We start from the raw sequence: 23120 nt of genomic DNA, 5'->3' as shown, positions 1-23120 counted from the left end.
GGATGGCTGAGGGAAGGATAGAGGCAGAGATGGAGGGAGATGGGATGGCTGAGGGAAGGATAGAGGCAGAGATGGAGGGAGATGGGATGGCTGAGGGAAGGATAGAGGCAGAGATGGAGGGAGACGGGATGGCTGAGGGAAGGATAGAGGCAGAGATGGAGGGAGACGGGATGGCTGAGGGAAGGATTGAGGCAGAGATGGGGGGAGACGGGATGGCTGAGGGAAGGATTGAGGCAGAGATGGAGGGAGATGGGATGGCTGAGGGAAGGATTGAGGCAGAGATGGGGGGAGACGGGATGGCTGAGGGAAGGATTGAGGCAGAGATGGGGGGAGACGGGATGGCTGAGGGAAGGATTGAGGCAGAGATGGAGGGAAATGGGATGGCTGAGGGAAGGATTGAGGCAGAGATGGAGGGAGATGGGAGGGATGAGGGAATGATTGAGGCAGAGATGGAGGGAGACAGGTTGGCTGAGGGAAGGATTGAGGCAGAGATGGGGGAGATGGGATGGCTGAGGGAAGGATTGAGGCAGAGATGGAGGGAGACGGGATGGCTGAGGGAAGGATTGAGGCAGAGACGGAGGGAGATAGGATGGCTGAGGGAAGGATTGAGGCAGGGATGGAGGGAGACAGGATGGCTGAGGGAAGGATTGAGGCAGAGATGGAGGGAGACGGGATGGCTGAGGGAAGGATTGAGGCAGAGATGGAGGGAGATGGGATGGCTGAGGGAAGGATAGAGGCAGAGATGGAGGGAGACGGGATGGCTGAGGGAAGGATTGAGGCAGAGATGGAGGGAGACGGGAGGGATGAGGGATGGATTGAGGCAGAGATGGAGGGAGACGGGATGGCTGAGGGAAGGATTGAGGCAGAGATGGAGGGAGACGGGATGGCTGAGGGAAGGATTGAGGCAGAGATGGAGGGAGATGGGATGGCTGAGGGAAGGATAGAGGCAGAGATGGAGGGAGACGGGATGGCTGAGGGAAGGATTGAGGCAGAGATGGGGGGAGACGGGATTGCTGAGGGAAGGATAGAGGCAGAGATGGAGGGAGACGGGATGGCTGAGGGAAGGATAGAGGCAGAGACGGAGGGAGACGGGATGGCTGAGGGAAGGATAGAGGCAGAGATGGAGGGAGACGGGATGGCTGAGGGAAGGATTGAGGCAGAGATGGAGGGAGACGGGATGGCTGAGGGAAGGATTGAGGCAGAGATGGAGGGAGATGGGATGGCTGAGGGAAGGATTGAGGCAGAGATGGAGGGAGACGGGATGACTGAGGGAAGGATAGAGGCAGAGATGGAGGGGACGGGATAACTGAGGGAAGGATAGAGGCAGAGATGGAGGGAGATGGGATGGCTGAGGGAAGGATAGAGGCAGAGATGGAGGGGACGGGATGGCTGAGGGAAGGATTGAGGCAGAGATGGAGGGAGACACGATGGCTGAGGGAAGGATTGAGGCAGAGATGGAGGGAGATGGGATGGCTGAGGGAAGGATTGAGGCAGAGATGGGGGGAGATGGGACGGCTGAGGGAAGGATTGAGGCAGAGATGGAGGGGATGGGATGGCTGAGGGAAGGATTGAGGCAGAGACAGAGGGAGACGGGATGGCTGAGGGATGGATAGAGGCAGAGATGGAGGGAGACGGGATGGCTGAGGGAAGGATAGAGGCAGAGATGGAGGGAGATGGGAGGGATGAGGGAAGGATAGAGGCAGAGATGGAAGGAGATGGGATGGCTGAGGGAAGCATTGAGGCAGAGATGGAGGGAGATGGGGTGGCTGAGGGAAGGATTGAGGCAGAGACAGAGGGAGACGGGATGGCTGAGGGATGGATAGAGGCAGAGATGGAGGGAGATGGGGTGGCTGAGGGAAGGATTGAGGCAGAGATGGAGGGAGATGGGATGGCTGAGGGAGGGATTGAGGCAGAGATGGAGGGAGATGGGATGACTGAGGGAAGGATTGAGGCAGAGACAGAGGGAGACGGGATGGCTGAGGGATGGATAGAGGCAGAGATGGAGGGAGATGGGAGGGATGAGGGAAGGATTGAAGCAGAGATGGAGGGAGATGGGATGGCTGAGGGAGGGAATGAGGCAGAGATGGAGGGAGATGGGATGGCTGAGGGAAGGATAGAGGCAGAGATGGGGGGATACGGGATGGCTGAGGGAAGGATTGAGGCAGAGATGGAGGGAGATGGGATGGCTGAGGGAAGGATTGAGGCAGAGATGGAGGGAGATGGGATGGCTGAGGGAAGGATTGAGGCAGAGATGGAGGGAGATGGGATGGCTGAGGGAAGGATTGAGGCAGAGATGGAGGGAGACGGGATGGCTGAGGGAAGGATTGAGGCAGAGATGGAGGGAGACGGGATGGCTGAGGGAAGGATTGAGGCAGAGACGGAGAGAGACGGGATGGCTGAGGGAAGGATTGAGGCAGAGACGGAGGGAGACGGGATGGCTGAGGGAAGGATTGAGGCAGAGACGGAGGGAGACGGGATGGCTGAGGGAAGGATAGAGGCAGAGATGGAGGGAGACGGGATGGCTGAGGGAAGGATAGAGGCAGAGATGGGGGGAGACGGGATGGCTGAGGGATGGATAGAGGCAGAGATGGAGGGAGACGGGATGGCTGAGGGAAGGATTGAGGCAGAGATGGAGGGAGATGGGATGGCTGAGGGAAGGATTGAGGAAGAGATGGAGGGAGACGGGATGGCTGAGGGAAAGATTGAGGCAGAGATGGAGGGAGATGGGATGGCTGAGGGAAGGATTGAGGCAGAGATGGAGGGAGATGGGATGGCTGAGGGAAGGATTGAGGCAGAGATGGAGGTTGACAGGATGACTGAGGGAAGGATTGAGGCAGAGATAGAGGGAGACGGGATGGCTGAGGGAAGGATTGAGGCAGAGATGGAGGGAGACGGGATGGCTGAGGGAAGGATTGAGGCAGAGATGGAGGGAGATGGGATGGCTGAGGGAAGGATTGAGGCAGAGATGGAGGGAGACGGGATGGCTGAGGGAAGGATTGAGGCAGAGATGGAGGGAGACGGGATGGCTGAGGGAAGGATTGAGGCAGAGATGGAGGGAGACGGGATGGCTGAGGGAAGGATTGAGGCAGAGATGGAGGGAGATGGGATGGCTGAGGGAAGGATTGAGGCAGAGATGGAGGGAGACGGGATGGCTGAGGGAAGGATTGAGGCAGAGATGGAGGGAGACGGGATGGCTGAGGGAAGGATTGAGGCAGAGATGGAGGGAGATGGGATGGCTGAGGGAAGGATTGAGGCAGAGATGGAGGGAGACGGGATGGCTGAGGGAAGGATTGAGGCAGAGATGGAGGGAGATGGGATGGCTGAGGGAAGGATAGAGGCAGAGATGGAGGGAGATGGGATGGCTGAGGGAAGGATAGAGGCAGAGATGGAGGGAGATGGGATGGCTGAGGGAAGGATAGAGGCAGAGATGGAGGGAGACGGGATGGCTGAGGGAAGGATTGAGGCAGAGATGGAGGGAGACGGGATGACTGAGGGAAGGATAGAGGCAGAGATGGAGGGGACGGGATAACTGAGGGAAGGATAGAGGCAGAGATGGAGGGAGATGGGATGGCTGAGGGAAGGATAGAGGCAGAGATGGAGGGGACGGGATGGCTGAGGGAAGGATTGAGGCAGAGATGGAGGGAGACACGATGGCTGAGGGAAGGATTGAGGCAGAGATGGAGGGAGATGGGATGGCTGAGGGAAGGATTGAGGCAGAGATGGGGGGAGATGGGACGGCTGAGGGAAGGATTGAGGCAGAGATGGAGGGGATGGGATGGCTGAGGGAAGGATTGAGGCAGAGACAGAGGGAGACGGGATGGCTGAGGGATGGATAGAGGCAGAGATGGAGGGAGACGGGATGGCTGAGGGAAGGATAGAGGCAGAGATGGAGGGAGATGGGAGGGATGAGGGAAGGATAGAGGCAGAGATGGAAGGAGATGGGATGGCTGAGGGAAGCATTGAGGCAGAGATGGAGGGAGATGGGGTGGCTGAGGGAAGGATTGAGGCAGAGACAGAGGGAGACGGGATGGCTGAGGGATGGATAGAGGCAGAGATGGAGGGAGATGGGGTGGCTGAGGGAAGGATTGAGGCAGAGATGGAGGGAGATGGGATGGCTGAGGGAGGGATTGAGGCAGAGATGGAGGGAGATGGGATGACTGAGGGAAGGATTGAGGCAGAGACAGAGGGAGACGGGATGGCTGAGGGATGGATAGAGGCAGAGATGGAGGGAGATGGGAGGGATGAGGGAAGGATTGAAGCAGAGATGGAGGGAGATGGGATGGCTGAGGGAGGGAATGAGGCAGAGATGGAGGGAGATGGGATGGCTGAGGGAAGGATAGAGGCAGAGATGGGGGGATACGGGATGGCTGAGGGAAGGATTGAGGCAGAGATGGAGGGAGATGGGATGGCTGAGGGAAGGATTGAGGCAGAGATGGAGGGAGATGGGATGGCTGAGGGAAGGATTGAGGCAGAGATGGAGGGAGATGGGATGGCTGAGGGAAGGATTGAGGCAGAGATGGAGGGAGACGGGATGGCTGAGGGAAGGATTGAGGCAGAGATGGAGGGAGACGGGATGGCTGAGGGAAGGATTGAGGCAGAGACGGAGAGAGACGGGATGGCTGAGGGAAGGATTGAGGCAGAGACGGAGGGAGACGGGATGGCTGAGGGAAGGATTGAGGCAGAGACGGAGGGAGACGGGATGGCTGAGGGAAGGATAGAGGCAGAGATGGAGGGAGACGGGATGGCTGAGGGAAGGATAGAGGCAGAGATGGGGGGAGACGGGATGGCTGAGGGATGGATAGAGGCAGAGATGGAGGGAGACGGGATGGCTGAGGGAAGGATTGAGGCAGAGATGGAGGGAGATGGGATGGCTGAGGGAAGGATTGAGGCAGAGATGGAGGGAGACGGGATGGCTGAGGGAAAGATTGAGGCAGAGATGGAGGGAGATGGGATGGCTGAGGGAAGGATTGAGGCAGAGATGGAGGGAGATGGGATGGCTGAGGGAAGGATTGAGGCAGAGATGGAGGTTGACAGGATGACTGAGGGAAGGATTGAGGCAGAGATAGAGGGAGACGGGATGGCTGAGGGAAGGATTGAGGCAGAGATGGAGGGAGACGGGATGGCTGAGGGAAGGATTGAGGCAGAGATGGAGGGAGACGGGATGGCTGAGGGAAGGATTGAGGCAGAGATGGAGGGAGACGGGATGGCTGAGGGAAGGATTGAGGCAGAGATGGAGGGAGACGGGATGGCTGAGGGAAGGATTGAGGCAGAGATGGAGGGAGACGGGATGGCTGAGGGAAGGATTGAGGCAGAGATGGAGGGAGATGGGATGGCTGAGGGAAGGATTGAGGCAGAGATGGAGGGAGACGGGATGGCTGAGGGAAGGATTGAGGCAGAGATGGAGGGAGACGGGATGGCTGAGGGAAGGATTGAGGCAGAGATGGAGGGAGATGGGATGGCTGAGGGAAGGATTGAGGCAGAGATGGAGGGAGACGGGATGGCTGAGGGAAGGATTGAGGCAGAGATGGAGGGAGATGGGATGGCTGAGGGAAGGATAGAGGCAGAGATGGAGGGAGATGGGATGGCTGAGGGAAGGATAGAGGCAGAGATGGAGGGAGATGGGATGGCTGAGGGAAGGATAGAGGCAGAGATGGAGGGAGACGGGATGGCTGAGGGAAGGATAGAGGCAGAGATGGAGGGAGACGGGATGGCTGAGGGAAGGATTGAGGCAGAGATGGGGGGAGACGGGATGGCTGAGGGAAGGATTGAGGCAGAGATGGAGGGAGATGGGATGGCTGAGGGAAGGATTGAGGCAGAGATGGGGGGAGACGGGATGGCTGAGGGAAGGATTGAGGCAGAGATGGGGGGAGACGGGATGGCTGAGGGAAGGATTGAGGCAGAGATGGAGGGAAATGGGATGGCTGAGGGAAGGATTGAGGCAGAGATGGAGGGAGATGGGAGGGATGAGGGAATGATTGAGGCAGAGATGGAGGGAGACAGGTTGGCTGAGGGAAGGATTGAGGCAGAGATGGGGGAGATGGGATGGCTGAGGGAAGGATTGAGGCAGAGATGGAGGGAGACGGGATGGCTGAGGGAAGGATTGAGGCAGAGACGGAGGGAGATAGGATGGCTGAGGGAAGGATTGAGGCAGGGATGGAGGGAGACAGGATGGCTGAGGGAAGGATTGAGGCAGAGATGGAGGGAGACGGGATGGCTGAGGGAAGGATTGAGGCAGAGATGGAGGGAGATGGGATGGCTGAGGGAAGGATAGAGGCAGAGATGGAGGGAGACGGGATGGCTGAGGGAAGGATTGAGGCAGAGATGGAGGGAGATGGGAGGGATGAGGGATGGATTGAGGCAGAGATGGAGGGAGACGGGATGGCTGAGGGAAGGATTGAGGCAGAGATGGAGGGAGACGGGATGGCTGAGGGAAGGATTGAGGCAGAGATGGAGGGAGATGGGATGGCTGAGGGAAGGATAGAGGCAGAGATGGAGGGAGACTGGATGGCTGAGGGAAGGATTGAGGCAGAGATGGGGGGAGACGGGATTGCTGAGGGAAGGATAGAGGCAGAGATGGAGGGAGACGGGATGGCTGAGGGAAGGATAGAGGCAGAGACGGAGGGAGACGGGATGGCTGAGGGAAGGATAGAGGCAGAGATGGAGGGAGACGGGATGGCTGAGGGAAGGATTGAGGCAGAGATGGAGGGAGACGGGATGGCTGAGGGAAGGATTGAGGCAGAGATGGAGGGAGATGGGATGGCTGAGGGAAGGATTGAGGCAGAGATGGAGGGAGACGGGATGACTGAGGGAAGGATAGAGGCAGAGATGGAGGGGACGGGATAACTGAGGGAAGGATAGAGGCAGAGATGGAGGGAGATGGGATGGCTGAGGGAAGGATAGAGGCAGAGATGGAGGGGACGGGATGGCTGAGGGAAGGATTGAGGCAGAGATGGAGGGAGACACGATGGCTGAGGGAAGGATTGAGGCAGAGATGGAGGGAGATGGGATGGCTGAGGGAAGGATTGAGGCAGAGATGGGGGGAGATGGGACGGCTGAGGGAAGGATTGAGGCAGAGATGGAGGGGATGGGATGGCTGAGGGAAGGATTGAGGCAGAGACAGAGGGAGACGGGATGGCTGAGGGATGGATAGAGGCAGAGATGGAGGGAGACGGGATGGCTGAGGGAAGGATAGAGGCAGAGATGGAGGGAGATGGGAGGGATGAGGGAAGGATAGAGGCAGAGATGGAAGGAGATGGGATGGCTGAGGGAAGCATTGAGGCAGAGATGGAGGGAGATGGGGTGGCTGAGGGAAGGATTGAGGCAGAGACAGAGGGAGACGGGATGGCTGAGGGATGGATAGAGGCAGAGATGGAGGGAGATGGGGTGGCTGAGGGAAGGATTGAGGCAGAGATGGAGGGAGATGGGATGGCTGAGGGAGGGATTGAGGCAGAGATGGAGGGAGATGGGATGACTGAGGGAAGGATTGAGGCAGAGACAGAGGGAGACGGGATGGCTGAGGGATGGATAGAGGCAGAGATGGAGGGAGATGGGAGGGATGAGGGAAGGATTGAAGCAGAGATGGAGGGAGATGGGATGGCTGAGGGAGGGAATGAGGCAGAGATGGAGGGAGATGGGATGGCTGAGGGAAGGATAGAGGCAGAGATGGGGGGATACGGGATGGCTGAGGGAAGGATTGAGGCAGAGATGGAGGGAGATGGGATGGCTGAGGGAAGGATTGAGGCAGAGATGGAGGGAGATGGGATGGCTGAGGGAAGGATTGAGGCAGAGATGGAGGGAGATGGGATGGCTGAGGGAAGGATTGAGGCAGAGATGGAGGGAGACGGGATGGCTGAGGGAAGGATTGAGGCAGAGATGGAGGGAGACGGGATGGCTGAGGGAAGGATTGAGGCAGAGACGGAGAGAGACGGGATGGCTGAGGGAAGGATTGAGGCAGAGACGGAGGGAGACGGGATGGCTGAGGGAAGGATTGAGGCAGAGACGGAGGGAGACGGGATGGCTGAGGGAAGGATTGAGGCAGAGATGGAGGGAGACGGGGTGGCTGAGGGAAGGATTGAGGCAGAGATGGAGGGAGACGGGATGGCTGAGGGAAGGATTGAGGCAGAGATGGAGGGAGATGGGATGGCTGAGGGAAGGATAGAGGCAGAGATGGAGGGAGACGGGATGGCTGAGGGAAGGTTAGAGGCAGAGATGGAGGGAGACGGGATGGCTGAGGGAAGGATTGAGGCAGAGATGGAGGGAGACGGGATGGCTGAGGGAAGGATTGAGGCAGAGATGGAGGGAGACGGGATGGCTGAGGGAAGGATTGAGGCAGAGACGGAGGGAGATGGGATGGCTGAGGGAAGGATTGAGGCAGAGACGGAGGGAGACGGGATGGCTGAGGGAAGGATTGAGGCAGAGATGGAGGGAGACGGGATGGCTGAGGGAAGGATTGAGGCAGAGACGGAAGGAGACGGGATGACTGAGGGAAGGATTGAGGCAGAGACGGAGGGAGACGGGATGGCTGAGGGAAGGATTGAGGCAGAGATGGAGGGAGACGGGATGGCTGAGGGAAGGATTGAGGCAGAGATGGAGGGAGACGGGATGGCTGAGGGAAGGATTGAGGCAGAGACAGAGGGAGATGGGATGGCTGAGGGAAGGATTGAGGCAGAGACGGAGGGAGACGGGATGGCTGAGGGAAGGATTGAGGCAGAGATGGAGGGAGATGGGATGGCTGAGGGAAGGATTGAGGCAGAGATGGAGGGAGATGGGATGGCTGAGGGATGGATTGAGGCAGAGATGGAGGTTGACGGGATGGCTGAGGGAAGGATTGAGGCAGAGATGGAGGGAGACGGGATGGCTGAGGGAAGGATTGAGGCAGAGATGGAGGGAGATGGGAGGGCTGAGGGAAGGATTGAGGTAGAGACGGAGGGAGACGGGATGGCTGAGGGAAGGATTGAGGCAGAGACGGAGGGAGACGGGATGGCTGAGGGAAGGTTAGAGGCAGAGACGGAGGGCGATGGGATGGCTGAGGGAAGGATTGAGGCAGAGACGGAAGGAGACGGGATGGCTGAGGGAAGGATTGAGGCAGAGATGGAGGGAGACGGGATGGCTGAGGGAAGGATTGAGGCAGAGATGGAGGGAGACGGGATGGCTGAGGGAAGGATTGAGGCAGAGATGGAGGGAGACGGGATGGCTGAGGGAAGGTTAGAGGCAGAGATGGAGGGAGACGGGATGGCTGAGGGAAGGATTGAGGCAGAGATGGAGGGAGACGGGATGGCTGAGGGAAGGATTGAGGCAGAGATGGAGGGAGACGGGATGGCTGAGGGAAGGATTGAGGCAGAGATGGAGGGAGACGGGATGGCTGAGGGAAGGTTAGAGGCAGAGATGGAGGGAGACGGGATGGCTGAGGGAAGGATTGAGGCAGAGATGGAGGGAGACGGGATGGCTGAGGGAAGGATTGAGGCAGAGATGGAGGGAGACGGGATGGCTGAGGGAAGGATAGAGGCAGAGATGGAGGGAGACGGGATGGCTGAGGGAAGGTTAGAGGCAGAGATGGAGGGAGACGGGATGGCTGAGGGAAGGATTGAGGCAGAGATGGAGAGAGACGGGATGGCTGAGGGAAGGATTGAGGCAGAGATGGAGGGAGACGGGATGGCTGAGGGAAGGATTGAGGCAGAGACGGAGGGAGACGGGATGGCTGAGGGAAGGATTGAGGCAGAGACGGAGGGAGACGGGATGGCTGAGGGAAGGATTGAGGCAGAGATGGAGGGAGACGGGATGGCTGAGGGAAGGATTGAGGCAGAGACGGAAGGAGACGGGATGACTGAGGGAAGGATTGAGGCAGAGACGGAGGGAGACGGGATGGCTGAGGGAAGGATTGAGGCAGAGATGGAGGGAGACGGGATGGCTGAGGGAAGGATTGAGGCAGAGATGGAGGGAGATGGGATGGCTGAGGGAAGGATAGAGGCAGAGATGGAGGGAGACGGGATGGCTGAGGGAAGGATTGAGGCAGAGATGGAGGGAGACGGGATGGCTGAGGGAAGGATTGAGGCAGAGATGGAGGGAGACGGGATGGCTGAGGGAAGGATAGAGGCAGAGATGGAGTGAGACGGGATGGCTGAGGGAAGGATTGAGGCAGAGATGGAGGGAGACGGGATGGCTGAGGGAAGGATTGAGGCAGAGATGGAGGGAGACGGGATGGCTGAGGGAAAGATTGAGGCAGAGATGGAGGGAGACGGGATGGCTGAGGGAAGGTTAGAGGCAGAGATGGAGGGAGACGGGATGGCTGAGGGAAGGATTGAGGCAGAGATGGAGGGAGACGGGATGGCTGAGGGAAGGATTGAGGCAGAGATGGAGGGAGACGGGATGGCTGAGGGAAGGATAGAGGCAGAGATGGAGGGAGACGGGATGGCTGAGGGAAGGTTAGAGGCAGAGATGGAGGGAGACGGGATGGCTGAGGGAAGGATTGAGGCAGAGATGGAGAGAGACGGGATGGCTGAGGGAAGGATTGAGGCAGAGACGGAGGGAGACGGGATGGCTGAGGGAAGGATTGAGGCAGAGACGGAGGGAGACGGGATGGCTGAGGGAAGGATTGAGGCAGAGACGGAGGGAGACGGGATGGCTGAGGGAAGGATTGAGGCAGAGATGGAGGGAGACGGGATGGCTGAGGGAAGGATTGAGGCAGAGACGGAAGGAGACGGGATGACTGAGGGAAGGATTGAGGCAGAGACGGAGGGAGACGGGATGGCTGAGGGAAGGATTGAGGCAGAGATGGAGGGAGACGGGATGGCTGAGGGAAGGATTGAGGCAGAGATGGAGGGAGATGGGATGGCTGAGGGAAGGATAGAGGCAGAGATGGAGGGAGACGGGATGGCTGAGGGAAGGATTGAGGCAGAGATGGAGGGAGACGGGATGGCTGAGGGAAGGATTGAGGCAGAGATGGAGGGAGACGGGATGGCTGAGGGAAGGATTGAGGCAGAGATGGAGGGAGACGGGATGGCTGAGGGAAGGATTGAGGCAGAGATGGAGGGAGACGGGATGGCTGAGGGAAGGATTGAGGCAGAGATGGAGGGAGACGGGATGGCTGAGGGAAGGATTGAGGCAGAGATGGAGGGAGACGGGATGGCTGAGGGAAGGATAGAGGCAGAGATGGAGTGAGACGGGATGGCTGAGGGAAGGATTGAGGCAGAGATGGAGGGAGACAGGATGGCTGAGGGAAGGATTGAGGCAGAGATGGAGGGAGACGGGATGGCTGAGGGAAGGATTGAGGCAGAGATGGAGGGAGACGGGATGGCTGAGGGAAGGATTGAGGCAGAGATGGAGGGAGACGGGATGGCTGAGGGAAGGATTGAGGCAGAGATGGAAGGAGACGGGATGGCTGAGGGAAGGATTGAGGCAGAGACGGAGGGAGACGGGATGGCTGAGGGAAGGATTGAGGCAGAGATGGAGGGAGATGGGAGGGCTGAGGGAAGGATTGAGGCAGAGATGGAAGGAGACGGGATGGCTGAGGGAAGGATTGAGGCAGAGATGGAGGGAGACGGGAGGGCTGAGGGAAGGATTGAGGCAGAGATGGAAGGAGACGGGATGGCTGAGGGAAGGATTGAGGCAGAGATGGAGGGAGACGGGATGGCTGAGGGAAGGATTGAGGCAGAGACGGAGGGAGACGGGATGGCTGAGGGAAGGATTGAGGCAGAGATGGAGGGAGACGGGATGGCTGAGGGAAGGATTGAGGCAGAGACGGAGGGAGACGGGATGGCTGAGGGAAGGATTGAGGCAGAGATGGAGGGAGATGGGAGGGCTGAGGGAAGGATTGAGGCAGAGATGGGGGGAGATGGGATGGCTGAGGGAAGGATAGAGGCAGAGACGGAGGGAGACGGGATGGCTGAGGGAAGGATAGAGGCAGAGATGGAGGGAGACGGGATGGCTGAGGGAAGGATTGAGGCAGAGATGGAGGGAGACAGGATGGCTGAAGGAAGGATTGAGGCAGAGATGGAGGGAGACGGGATGGCTGAGGGAAGGATTGAGGCAGAGATGGAGGAAGACGGGATGGCTGAGGGAAGGATTGAGGCAGAGATGGAGGGAGACAGGATGGCTGAGGGAAGGATTGAGGCAGAGATGGAGGGAGACGGGATGGCTGAGGGAAGGATTGAGGCAGAGATGGAGGGAGACGGGATGGCTGAGGGAAGGATTGAGGCAGAGACGGAGGGAGACGGGATGGCTGAGGGAAGGATTGAGGCAGAGACGGAGGGAGATGGGATGGCTGAGGGAAGGATTGAGGCAGAGACGGAGGGAGACCCATGGCTGAGGGAAGGATTGAGGCAGAGATGGAGGGAGATGGGAGGGCTGAGGGAAGGATTGAGGCAGAGATGGGGGGAGATGGGATGGCTGAGGAAGGATAGAGTCAGAGACGGAGGGAGACAGGATGGCTGAGGGAAAGATTGAGGCAGAGATGGAGGGAGATGGGATGGCTGAGGGAAGGATTGAGGCAGAGACGGAGGGAGACGGGATGGCTGAGGGAAGGATTGAGGCAGAGATGGAGGGAGACGGGATGGCTGAGGGAAGGATTGAGGCAGAGACGGAGGGAGATTGGATGGCTGAGGGAAGGATTGAGGCAGAGACGGAGGGAGACGGGATGGCTGAGGGAAGGATTGAGGCAGAGATGGAGGGAGATGGGATGGCTGAGGGAAGGATAGAGGCAGAGATGGAGGGAGACGGGATGGCTGAGGGAAGGATTGAGGCAGAGATGGAGGGAGATGGGATGGCTGAGGGAAGGATTGAGGCAGAGATGGAGGGAGACGGGATGGCTGAGGGAAGGATTGAGGCAGAGATGGAGGGAGATGGGAGGGATGAGGGAAGGATTGAGGCAGAGATGGAGGGAGATGGGACGGCTGAGGGAAGGATAGAGGCAGAGATGGAGGGAGATGGGATGGCTGAGGGAAGGATTGAGGCAGAGACGGAGGGAGATGGGGGGGATGAGGGAAGGATTGAGGCAGAGATGGAGGGAGACGAAATGGCTGAGGGAAGGATTGAGGCAGAGATGGAGGGAGATGGGATGGCTGAGGGAAGGATTGAGGCAGAGATGGAGGGAGATGGGATGGCTGAGGGAAGGATTGAGGCAGAGACAGAGGGAGACGGGAGGGATGAGGGAGGGATTGAGGCAGAGATGGAGGGAGATGGGATGGCTGAGGGAAGGATTGAGGCAGAGATGGAGGGAGATGGGATGGCTGAGGGAAGGATAGAGGCAGAGATGGAGGTAGACATGACAGCTGAGGGAAGGATAGAGGCAGAGATGGAGGGAGATGGGATGGCTGAGGGAAGGATAGAGGCAGAGATGGAGGGAGATGGGATGGCTGAGGGAAGGATAGAGGCAGAGATGGAGGGAGATGGGATGGCTGAGGGATGGATAGAGGCAGAGATGAGGGAGACATGACAGCTGAGGGAAGGATTGAGGCAGAGACAGAGGTGGTAGATAATGAGGTTGGTGATGAAGAGGATAAACATGGTGTTGATAGTGTGAACGGTGCACAAACTGCACACGCATGGGAGGGAAGCAAATCTCATGGTAGTAGTAGTATATGAGCAAATGTTGTGATCCCGGGGGCTACACAATGGCTAATGATTGAGGTTTGGGCGCAGGCTCCACCCCCGTGATGTCAGCATCGGGTGCATGCTCCGCTCGAGTAGGAGTCAGACCTTGCTGCAGCTGATGCCTCATCAGTGCCTGCTGTGCAGACTCCGCCCAGCAACGAATCTGGGCTCTGATTGTAGTATCAGCCTCTGCCATGCAGCCGTTTAGCTATTGGCTGTTCATCCTTTATAAGCTTAGCGTTTGCCTCCGCACATTGGCTGAGCATAACAGTTTGTTACTTTTGCTGGTCACAAGCACTCTGTTGTACCTTGTCCTGCCTTACTTTGCTGTGCCTTGTTTTGTCCTGCAGTCTCCTACCCTCGCCCTCGGCTTGGATATCTACTACTCTACCTTCTACTAGCCTCGACCTTGGCTAAGTGACCTCTACTACCTTCCAGTCTCCTACCCTCGACCACCGCGAGTATATCTACTACCCCACTTCTCATTCACCTGACCCGGCTACACAACAATGAATCTGCACACCGGACGTGGCCTCTCGGCTTCTGGTCGGTGATTATTAATCCCCACCTCGGTGTCGCGGTCCTGTCCTGTTTGTGGCGAGCACTCGTTACAATGATGTTGGTGGCAGAAGATGTAAAGGTGATGATAATGATGAAAATCAATCGCTTCGTGAGCAGCAGAACTATTAGCCACCACATCCAATGCTCCTATTATTAGCAGTACACCGAAAAGCAATACCGACATGCCTTTATTGTCTATATTTCATACTAAAACACAAACACACAAAGCCACGACCACCACCAATGCCCCATTGTCCGCTTTGGAAAGAGCACACACTATTGGGTGACAAAAGCCAATTCCATGTCATTTGTCATCATATTAAGCGCGCATGGCAGGGGGGCGAGGCAAGAAAATCGGACGAGCCTCAGAATCCGCAGCACATGGTATTAAACAACACCCTCTAGGCCTTTACATCAGGGCAGTCTGCTAACCCCGTGTCTTCAAGGGCAAGTTCAAAATCCATAGTTTGGAGTTTTATTTTTAATATAGTGATAGATGATGAAGTCAGGAGGAGCAGCAGCAGCAGCACGTATAGGAGGCATGCTACCCTATACATGTAATGTCCAGAAGGGCCATAAAGGGCCTGATATTCTTTTCATTATACAGGGGATTATTAAGATGTGGCTTCCTGCTAGGGGCGTGCAGTATATAGAGATAATAGGTTTAGTGTAAAGTGGGGTGAGAGTGCGCACTTTTGACACTCAAGGCGCTTATTATACAGGGATGTGTGAGTGATGTTCCATTCCCCTTCCCTTGTTGGTTGTATATTGTGAAGTAAAGGGCTTTTCACTTTGAATTTCATTCCTTTTATTTGAGGAGCTCCTCGTTTTAAACTGGGGTGCTGTTCTTCTGGTGATTTTGCTCCCTATTGCTCGGTGATTAGCTGCAAGTTCTTTTTCTACAATTTGCGCTTGGTTTAGTTAGATGATTGTTTAGGTCATTATGGCATTATATGACAATTATATCAAAATTGCCCTAGACGCAGTTTTATTAATTTATTCTTTGCATTTGATAGTTAATCTGACCTCTCCAGGCCGCCATCCTGAAGGTCCCGGAATTTATTATCTGTCCAGGTGGAAAACTTCTCCAGGATATAGGCAGCGAGTCCAACAGGAGAATCATTCAGCGCGCAGCCTGGGGACAAAGGTAACAAAAGGAGAACATTCACCCTGCACAAGAAACACTCCACATTGTGCTCAGGAGAGGAACGGAACAGGAAACACCCTCAAGTGGAGGGGCAAATATTAATGTTGAGTTACCGTTACATACAAAGGCTCGGTAAAAACATCTACAGTAAGTCTGCCAAGAGAATATTATGGGTCAACATGAAATGTTTTATACTGTATCTATTTACATCTAAATACATATACATATATATATTTATTGTCATCTTTAGCCGTTGTTGATCCACTCCTGGATGAAGGTCTTCCTAATGATCTTTTAGGTACTGCAGTTGCAAGTCTCTCTTCTCGACGTTGCTCCAGCAAGTTTTCTAATTTCATCCTCCCATCTTACTTTTGGTCATCTTCTTGGTCTTTTGAAATCAACTTGAGTACCATTTTATAAAAAAAATAAGGATGGATTAACATTAAAATATTGTGCACTTCTCATAATGTGAGTTGATGACAAGATAACTCACAGATAACACAGGGCATAATTAAGCAGGTGAAGAGGGATGAAAAACCACCAATGATATGCCGTGCATCCTTCCAGATGAAGTAGCAAAAGGCAATAAAAGCCGTGAAAAGTAGGAAGGCCCCCTGGGAAGATGGAATTACACCTGAAATTATAAAAGAAGCTGGGGATGAAGAAGAGAAAATCCTTGCAAAACCCTTTAGATGTTGCTTGAAGAACAGGAAAATTCCAGAATAAATGGAGCAAACAGCATAATGATCCCTATCCATAAGAAAGGAGACAAAGACGACCTCAAGAACTACTGTACAAACCAGTCAGTCTACTTCCAATCACTTACAAGATTTACAAGATTTTTCTAAAGATACTAATCAGCTACAACAGACCCTGGACTTCGCCCAGCCTAGAGAACAAGCAGGATTTCACAGAGAATACAACACAGAGGACCACATCCAAGTCGTACAAGAAAGGATTTCCCAAAGTAATGAATATGATCTACCACTCAGTTTAGGATACGTAGATGATATTAAAGCATTTGATTCCGTCTACCCCTCAATGGTTTTAAGAATACAAAGTGTGGATAAGGGTACATTTATATTATAAGAAACATTTCTGAGAATACCACATCAACCATTAGATTTCATGAAGATACAAGCAGCCTAAGGATCAGCAAGGGAGGGTGACAGGGAGACACCCTGCCACCACGATCAGCAAGGGAGTGTGACAGGGAGACACCGTGTTACCAGGATCAGCAAGGGAGTGTGACAGGGAGACACTGTGTCACCACGATCAACAAGGGAATGCGACAGGGAGAAACCGTGTCACCAGGATTAGTGTAAGGAATCCGCTCCTCGGTTTACCGTTTGCCTTACCTTGCAGACAGTGCAGTCCTGGAACACTTCCCCTGATATTTACTGCAGCCTGGATTCACTCACTAAAGCAATACTGCCACACGCCCCTTCTGCTATTGGTTCACTGACCTTTAAGTACTGCTTTCCCACAATGCTCCCTCGCGAGCATAGTCCTTTCTGGATGTCACTAACTGTTCTGCCACAAGCCCCTGGCTTGTTATCCTGGTTTCCTGAGACCGGCTGCTATTGTCATGCAGCGGTCTGTTCCTGTCTCCTGTGCTGAAGCTGAGTACTCTCCTTGTTGACTTCAGCTCCTGGTTTCCTAAGGCCGGCTGCTATTGTCATGCAGCGGTCTGTTCCAGTCTCCTGTGCTGAAGCTGAGTACTGTCCTTGTTGACTTCAGCTCCTTGTTTCCTGAGACCGGCTGCTATATTCACGCAGCGGTCTGTTCCGGTCTCCTGTGCTGAAGCGGAGATTTCCCCAGTGTTTCTTCAGCTTCCTGGTTCCTGGGGCCTGCTGCTCATTCTCTATTGCAGAGGCCGTGTCCTGGTTCCTGCGCTGAAACAGAGGATTCCCCAGCCCGCTCAGGACTCTTGCGCTGAAGCACTAGTTTACCAGTGCAGCTAGGCGGTGTACTACTCTGGTCTGCCTATCCTTTCCTGAGACCAGTACCATGGGCCATGGTCGCCGCACGCGCAGAGGCCACTCCCGCGCTCCTAAGCTGAAGCGGGGCACTCCTGACTACCTATTGCCGAACTCCTGCTTGAACAACGTTTACCCTGATGTCTCCAGTCCTGACCCTGGTTTGTCCAGCGACGATGCTGTCTTCTCCTGTCCTGATCCTGCTACGTACAACTACGAACCGCGCAATCCGGATCAGCCTGTGTGGTCTAAGGTCGGTGCTTTTACAACCCCACCTCAGCCACGCGGTCCGACCCAGGTTTGTGGCGAGCACAACCGTGACAATTCGCAAGGGAGTGTGACAGGGAGACACCATGTCACCAGGATCAGCAAGGGAGTGCGACAGGGAGACACCATGTCACCAGGATCAGCGAGGGAGTGTGACAGGGAGACACCGTGTCACCAGGATCAGTAAGGGAGTGCGGCAGGGAGACACCGTGTCACCAGGATCAGCAAGGGAGTGTGACAGGGAGACACCATGTCACCAGGATCAGCAAGGGAGTGTGACAGGGAGACACCATGACACCAGGATCAGCAAGGGAGTGTGACAGGGAGACACAGTGTCACCAGGATCAGCAAGGGAGTGTGACAGTGAGACACCATGTCACCAGGATCAGCAAGGGAGTGCGGCAGGGAGACACCATGTCACCAGGATCAGCAAGGGAGGGCGACAGGGAGACACCATGTCACCAGGATCAGAAAGGGAGTGTGACAGGGAGACACCGTGACACCTACCGAGGGCATGCCTAAGTAAAAACAGCAGGATAAAATAAAGGTCCCCTATATAGAGAGATCCTGCGAAGCTATATTGCTGCACACAGGATCGTATTGTAATACTATAGAAGGCAGGGACTCCGCAACTTAGATCAATATCAGTGAATGTTGCGGTCACAGTAATGGCGTCCCGCGTGTGTGGGGAGTATGGCCATACACAGCACATCAGCATTGATATAATATGATCAGTGCTGATATAGGGGACATTGCATACAAGAGATAGTGTTCTACAGTACATTGTAACATGGTCACTTACCCTGCTGTGTTTTGGATGCGCCGAGAAGCACCTGGCGATTCCCGCATGCTATTTATGCATAATTCATCTATTCTTTCTGTTAATATCTTGGGGGGATTTTGCGGGTAGCCGCCGAGTGTATATACTCACTCTCCGGATCTATTCACGGGACCATATATCTGCCGTGGGTCCGCTTCTACTACCAGCTGGGAATTGTCGGGTGATTGGACGTAATCCATAATTACCCGCGGCACAGCCGCTCACTTACTGTACACGGGGCTACAATGCTGTTACTACATGCAGCAGGGGTTTAACCCATCAAATAAATAGGGACAATATTCTCTGTAGATACTTACTGCCTCTTTGACTCTGACATGCGGTTTATACTCTCACATGCCATACCTTCCGCAGCAGTGATTATATCTCTATCCCTGCGGAAGGCATAGCGGCGGTGTGCTCCCGCGGAGGGAGACACTCTCTGCCAGGCCGTGCCCAAATATTAATTGGACACGGCACATCCTGCCGGTTCTGTATCTCCTTACACTCTGAGGTGTATCTGCAATTACCATTATTTGTAGCAGTTTCACCTTCTCATTGTAGCTCAGAGTTACTTAGCTACATATATATGACATCATTGATACTACTGGCTTTTGAGGCAGTTAACATACAGCAGTTTCCATTATTGGCCCCTTATACTCTGTTTCATAATAGGCTGTTAATCTACAGCGTGAGATTCTGATTACTTGTCACATTATCTCCCATATGTACAATCAACAGAGCTGATACAGCAATGCTATTTTGATCACAGTCAGAGTCTATGCTGTTTGATCTGATTTTAAACCCCTTTATTTTATATTCATTGATGACAATAAAGAATATTTATAATATTATCACAACCCTCTTGCTGTGATTGAGTGCTCACATACTACAGTAGGTTTCTTTTTTCTCTTCTGTATGCAATTCTTCGTTACCTAGTGAGCACCTCACTCTGTTACTTCCCAGCTGTGCGGGGGCTCCCGCTTCTGGTTGTGGAAGATACAAATCACCATGTACAGTATTTAGTACACTTGGAGAGAGAGTCAGACCAGCTGTTTCACTTTGTAATATGGATCTTGAGATGTTTCCTCCCACATCTCTGAGCTGGAAGGGCACGGAGCCCCGTGTTACTGCATCGGAAATCTCATACCTACGGTATCCGGTTTGGTGGCCTGGATGTGCAGGTATCCAGACTCCAGCAGGATCCCATATACATTCTTCTCAAAGTACGGATATATACGTCTCACATCCTCTCGGGTGAGGCCCACTAACCAGGGCACATAACGTCCGAGAAGCAGAGACGTGAGCATCCCCAGACCGCCCTTTAAATTTATAATAAGGTTCAGATGGAGGCCCTTCACAGACCTGCAAAAAGGGGGTAAGAGCCGGCGCAGTGAGGGTGAGTGTAAGTATGAGTGCATCCTATACATAACTGAAAGAACAGCAGCGCTAATCCACTTCTTTCACATCAATATAGTGAAAAACAATATCTGTGTGAAAAAGGCTTTCCTAGTCAAATATGACTTTTTTCGTAAATAACTTTTTTCCCAAAAAATATTATCTAACGGGACTATATAATTTAATTTAAAAGTGAAAAGATATATCTATATCCAAAATAGTGTGTGTGTGTGTGTGTGTGTGTGTGTGTGTGTGTGTGTGTGTGTGTGTGTGTGTGTGTGTGTGTGTGTGTGTGTGTGTGTGTGTGTGTGTGTGTGTGTGTGTGTGTGTGTGTGTGATAATAGAAGGTAGAATTATTTATATATATATATATATATATATATATATATATATACATACATATACATATATTATATATATATATATATATATATATATATATATATATATATATATATATATATATACTGTTAATGTAATAAAGTTACTTAAAAAACTCACTCAATGGAAAAATCAAAGATTAAAAAAAGCATGGAAATATCGCAGCCTCTAAGGTAAGGGAGGATCCACTTTACATACAAACTATTAAATCTAAAAAACGTGGAGCACAGATATTACAATCGGATATGAAATGAACATCCGTGTCATTGATTTCATGCGAGATTGTAATACTGTATCTGCATCCTGGTTTTTTTTTTTTTTAGATTTCTTAATAAGTATGAGTGGATCTCCTGGAATAAAAGTTATACCTTATTTAGTGTGTATATATGAGGACCAAGTCAGATCCTATAAAGTGCTGAGTGTGAGAGATGAATCTGTGAGAGACTGCCACATCTGTAACCCCACGTATGGCCATGTCTGTTACCAAGTACTTACTCGGGTTTCATTTGAGCCAAGAGGGTACTGATCCTACTGCCCCAGTCTCCCCCCTGCAGGTAAAACTCCTTAAATCCCAGTCTGAGCATTAATTTGTAGAAGATCCGAGCGGCAGCAGCAGCATTAAACCCTGTGTACCAGAGAAAATGTTGAAGTTTAGGTCTAACATCCAGTCCATGCATTTTGCCATGAGACATTCACACATCCTGACCACCAACCATTTATTTTACAAGCCAACAAGGCAATAAAACAACTAGTTAGCCAGACTAGCAACTTTCAACTAACCAGCATGAAAACCAGACCACCTAACCCTCCAACTAATTCTACATGTATCCACCAGCCAACATTACATACAACCCATCAACTACATGTATTACATCATTGCATATCACCACACGTTTTATCCTTCTTTCTGTCTCCTGCTCTCCCACTTCATTGGCCTCCCACCGCGCCTCTCCTCCCCTTAGTCTTTCTCTCTATTCCACTACTCAAACTTCCCAGCCTGACCCGTGTTGGACTTCTCCAGTCCTCAGGTCTCAACCTTTTTGGTGTGGTGCCTCAGAGAAGCCGTATCCCGGGATAGATGGACAGATGACCTCAAAGGTAAGGTCGGGGTTCAGACCATGCTTGGCCGGCTCGGTCAGCATTGGGAGGATGCGGTAAAACTCGTAGAAGGACCCAGGCCAACCGTGAATCATAAGGAGAGGACGAGTCTTCTGCCCTGGGGCTAGATGTGGAGGCTTCACATGGATAAAATGCACCTCCAACCCTGGACACAGTAAAACATGATTTAATTCAATGTATCTTATTGAAAGCGGAGAACACACACAGATGCCACATACAGCACAATAGCTTTGCATTGCCAAGCGGTGCACATACTGATCCTCTATCATTACATTGGGTAAAAAAAAAAGTCTAATTATATTCATTTTTGTGCAACTGTTTCCCTGTATCCAAATGTACAAATTAAAACAGGTTGTCATCATGCGAAGAAATAACTGAACATGGAACAATTCGTCCCAGGAACATTTGGTACCTGCAGGATTAACTTTGAGATATTTATAATACATTTGTAGTTTAATCACATGTAAAAGGTGCACACAAGGAGTGTAAATACGTTTCACATTTTAATTTGGCAATCAGCAAACATTGTTAGATACAGTACAGAGAATTTCTTCATTGGGGAACTTTGTAACAAACGGGCTGTGTCCTCAACACCAACATTTAACCCAACTGCAGCTACGATGCATCAAGAAACCATTGAAGCTTTAACAATACAGCACGTTACCGTGTCAGAATGTTATAACATGTCACCGAAATCACCGGCGCACACATGAGCTGTCCGTGCTGCCTCACTTAGGACAGTGACGCAGAGAATTGTAGACGTTACACTGGATGTACTAGAGGGATTGAACTTGACACAGTGTCTGCAACTACTGATCATCAAAACACAGAGCCAAGTGCAATGACTCAGGAGGGCAGTGACTGTGTGTCTCCTGCCTTGTTAACCATTTGCTCAAAGACAAATAGTGATGTTTTAAAATCAGAGAGTCCCAGGCTGACCTTGGCTCTAACACATGAATGGCCAAGTTTAGAAGACCACGGTCACAATAGCCAAATAATGACATGGTGCTTGGCCCTTACACGCGGACTTTAATACATGCAAACGCCAGCTTTGTATTAGGGTCTGTGAGCTTGATGCCTTCGCTAAAAAGAACAAAGCAACAAGCAAATCCATTACACAAATATATATATTTATATGGTATGTGTGGCAGCCTCAGGATCCAAATGGGGAAAGGACCTGTTATATCTGTCACGGAGACTTACCTTCGATGGTGGTTTTGTAGTGGGGGTATTTGTTGAGGATTTCCACCTGCTTGGGCCAGTCAAACTGGTTCCTCCAGTAGGAGACGACCTTCCTGAGGTGCGTTGAGTTAAAGCCATAGTGGAACTTGGAGTCATCCAGCGGTGAAGAGAAACGCGTATGATCCAGACGCTCGTACAGATCCTGAAATAACACCCCAAATCCGACTAACTCCCAAATCAGACGGTAACCGTGTCCCAGCAATAATAATATACAGTCAGTACAATGTAATCAGCAGATCTTATTTAAGCAAGTTTACCCTCAGCGAAGGGGAGTTACTAACCATTAATACCCTGCTTGGAGGAGTTGATTACTTGAGGACCTTTATCCAGCAGGGGGCATCAATGGGCAGGTAAAGTCCCATTTTGAGTGGATTACTACTATTATTGGTTACATTTGTTTTAAATATTTTTTATTCTCATATTAACGTGTATTTTAATGTTAGCAGCTGGTACTGGTTCAAATGCCTGGCCAATGCTGGGCAATTAATATTCAGAATTCTGGCAATTTAGCAATCCTGGTTTCTGAATCTTAGCCTAAAATACAAATTACAGCAATATTATGATACAGATAATGTAATACCCCCAGTCATTCTTGTAATATCTGGTTTGAAGCCCACATAAA

The 23120-nt window shown here is 52.8% G+C and overlaps 1 protein-coding gene across 2 annotated transcripts in view; it reads right to left on the bottom strand.

The window, feature by feature from the left end:
• LOC142493979 (epoxide hydrolase 1-like) overlaps nucleotides 1-23120 on the bottom strand; it is a 98484-nt gene that overhangs the window by 51208 nt on the left and 24156 nt on the right. Inside the window, exons 3-7 of one of the 2 annotated variants that reach the window (XM_075598803.1) lie at nucleotides 22460-22640; nucleotides 21174-21401; nucleotides 20633-20762; nucleotides 19509-19723; nucleotides 15175-15283 (exon numbers count right to left, since the gene is read on the bottom strand). In XM_075598803.1, the coding sequence (XP_075454918.1) occupies nucleotides 15175-15283; nucleotides 19509-19723; nucleotides 20633-20762; nucleotides 21174-21401; nucleotides 22460-22640 (863 nt within the window). The remainder of the gene's footprint in view (nucleotides 1-15174; nucleotides 15284-19508; nucleotides 19724-20632; nucleotides 20763-21173; nucleotides 21402-22459; nucleotides 22641-23120) is intronic. The other variant, XM_075598804.1, reaches the window with a different exon arrangement.

The sequence above is a fragment of the Ascaphus truei genome, chromosome 4, assembly GCF_040206685.1.
Source record: "Ascaphus truei isolate aAscTru1 chromosome 4, aAscTru1.hap1, whole genome shotgun sequence".
NCBI lineage: Eukaryota > Metazoa > Chordata > Amphibia > Anura > Ascaphidae > Ascaphus > Ascaphus truei.
The sequence above is the reverse complement of the archived record's forward strand: the minus strand, read 5'-3'. Positions and strand labels throughout refer to the sequence as shown.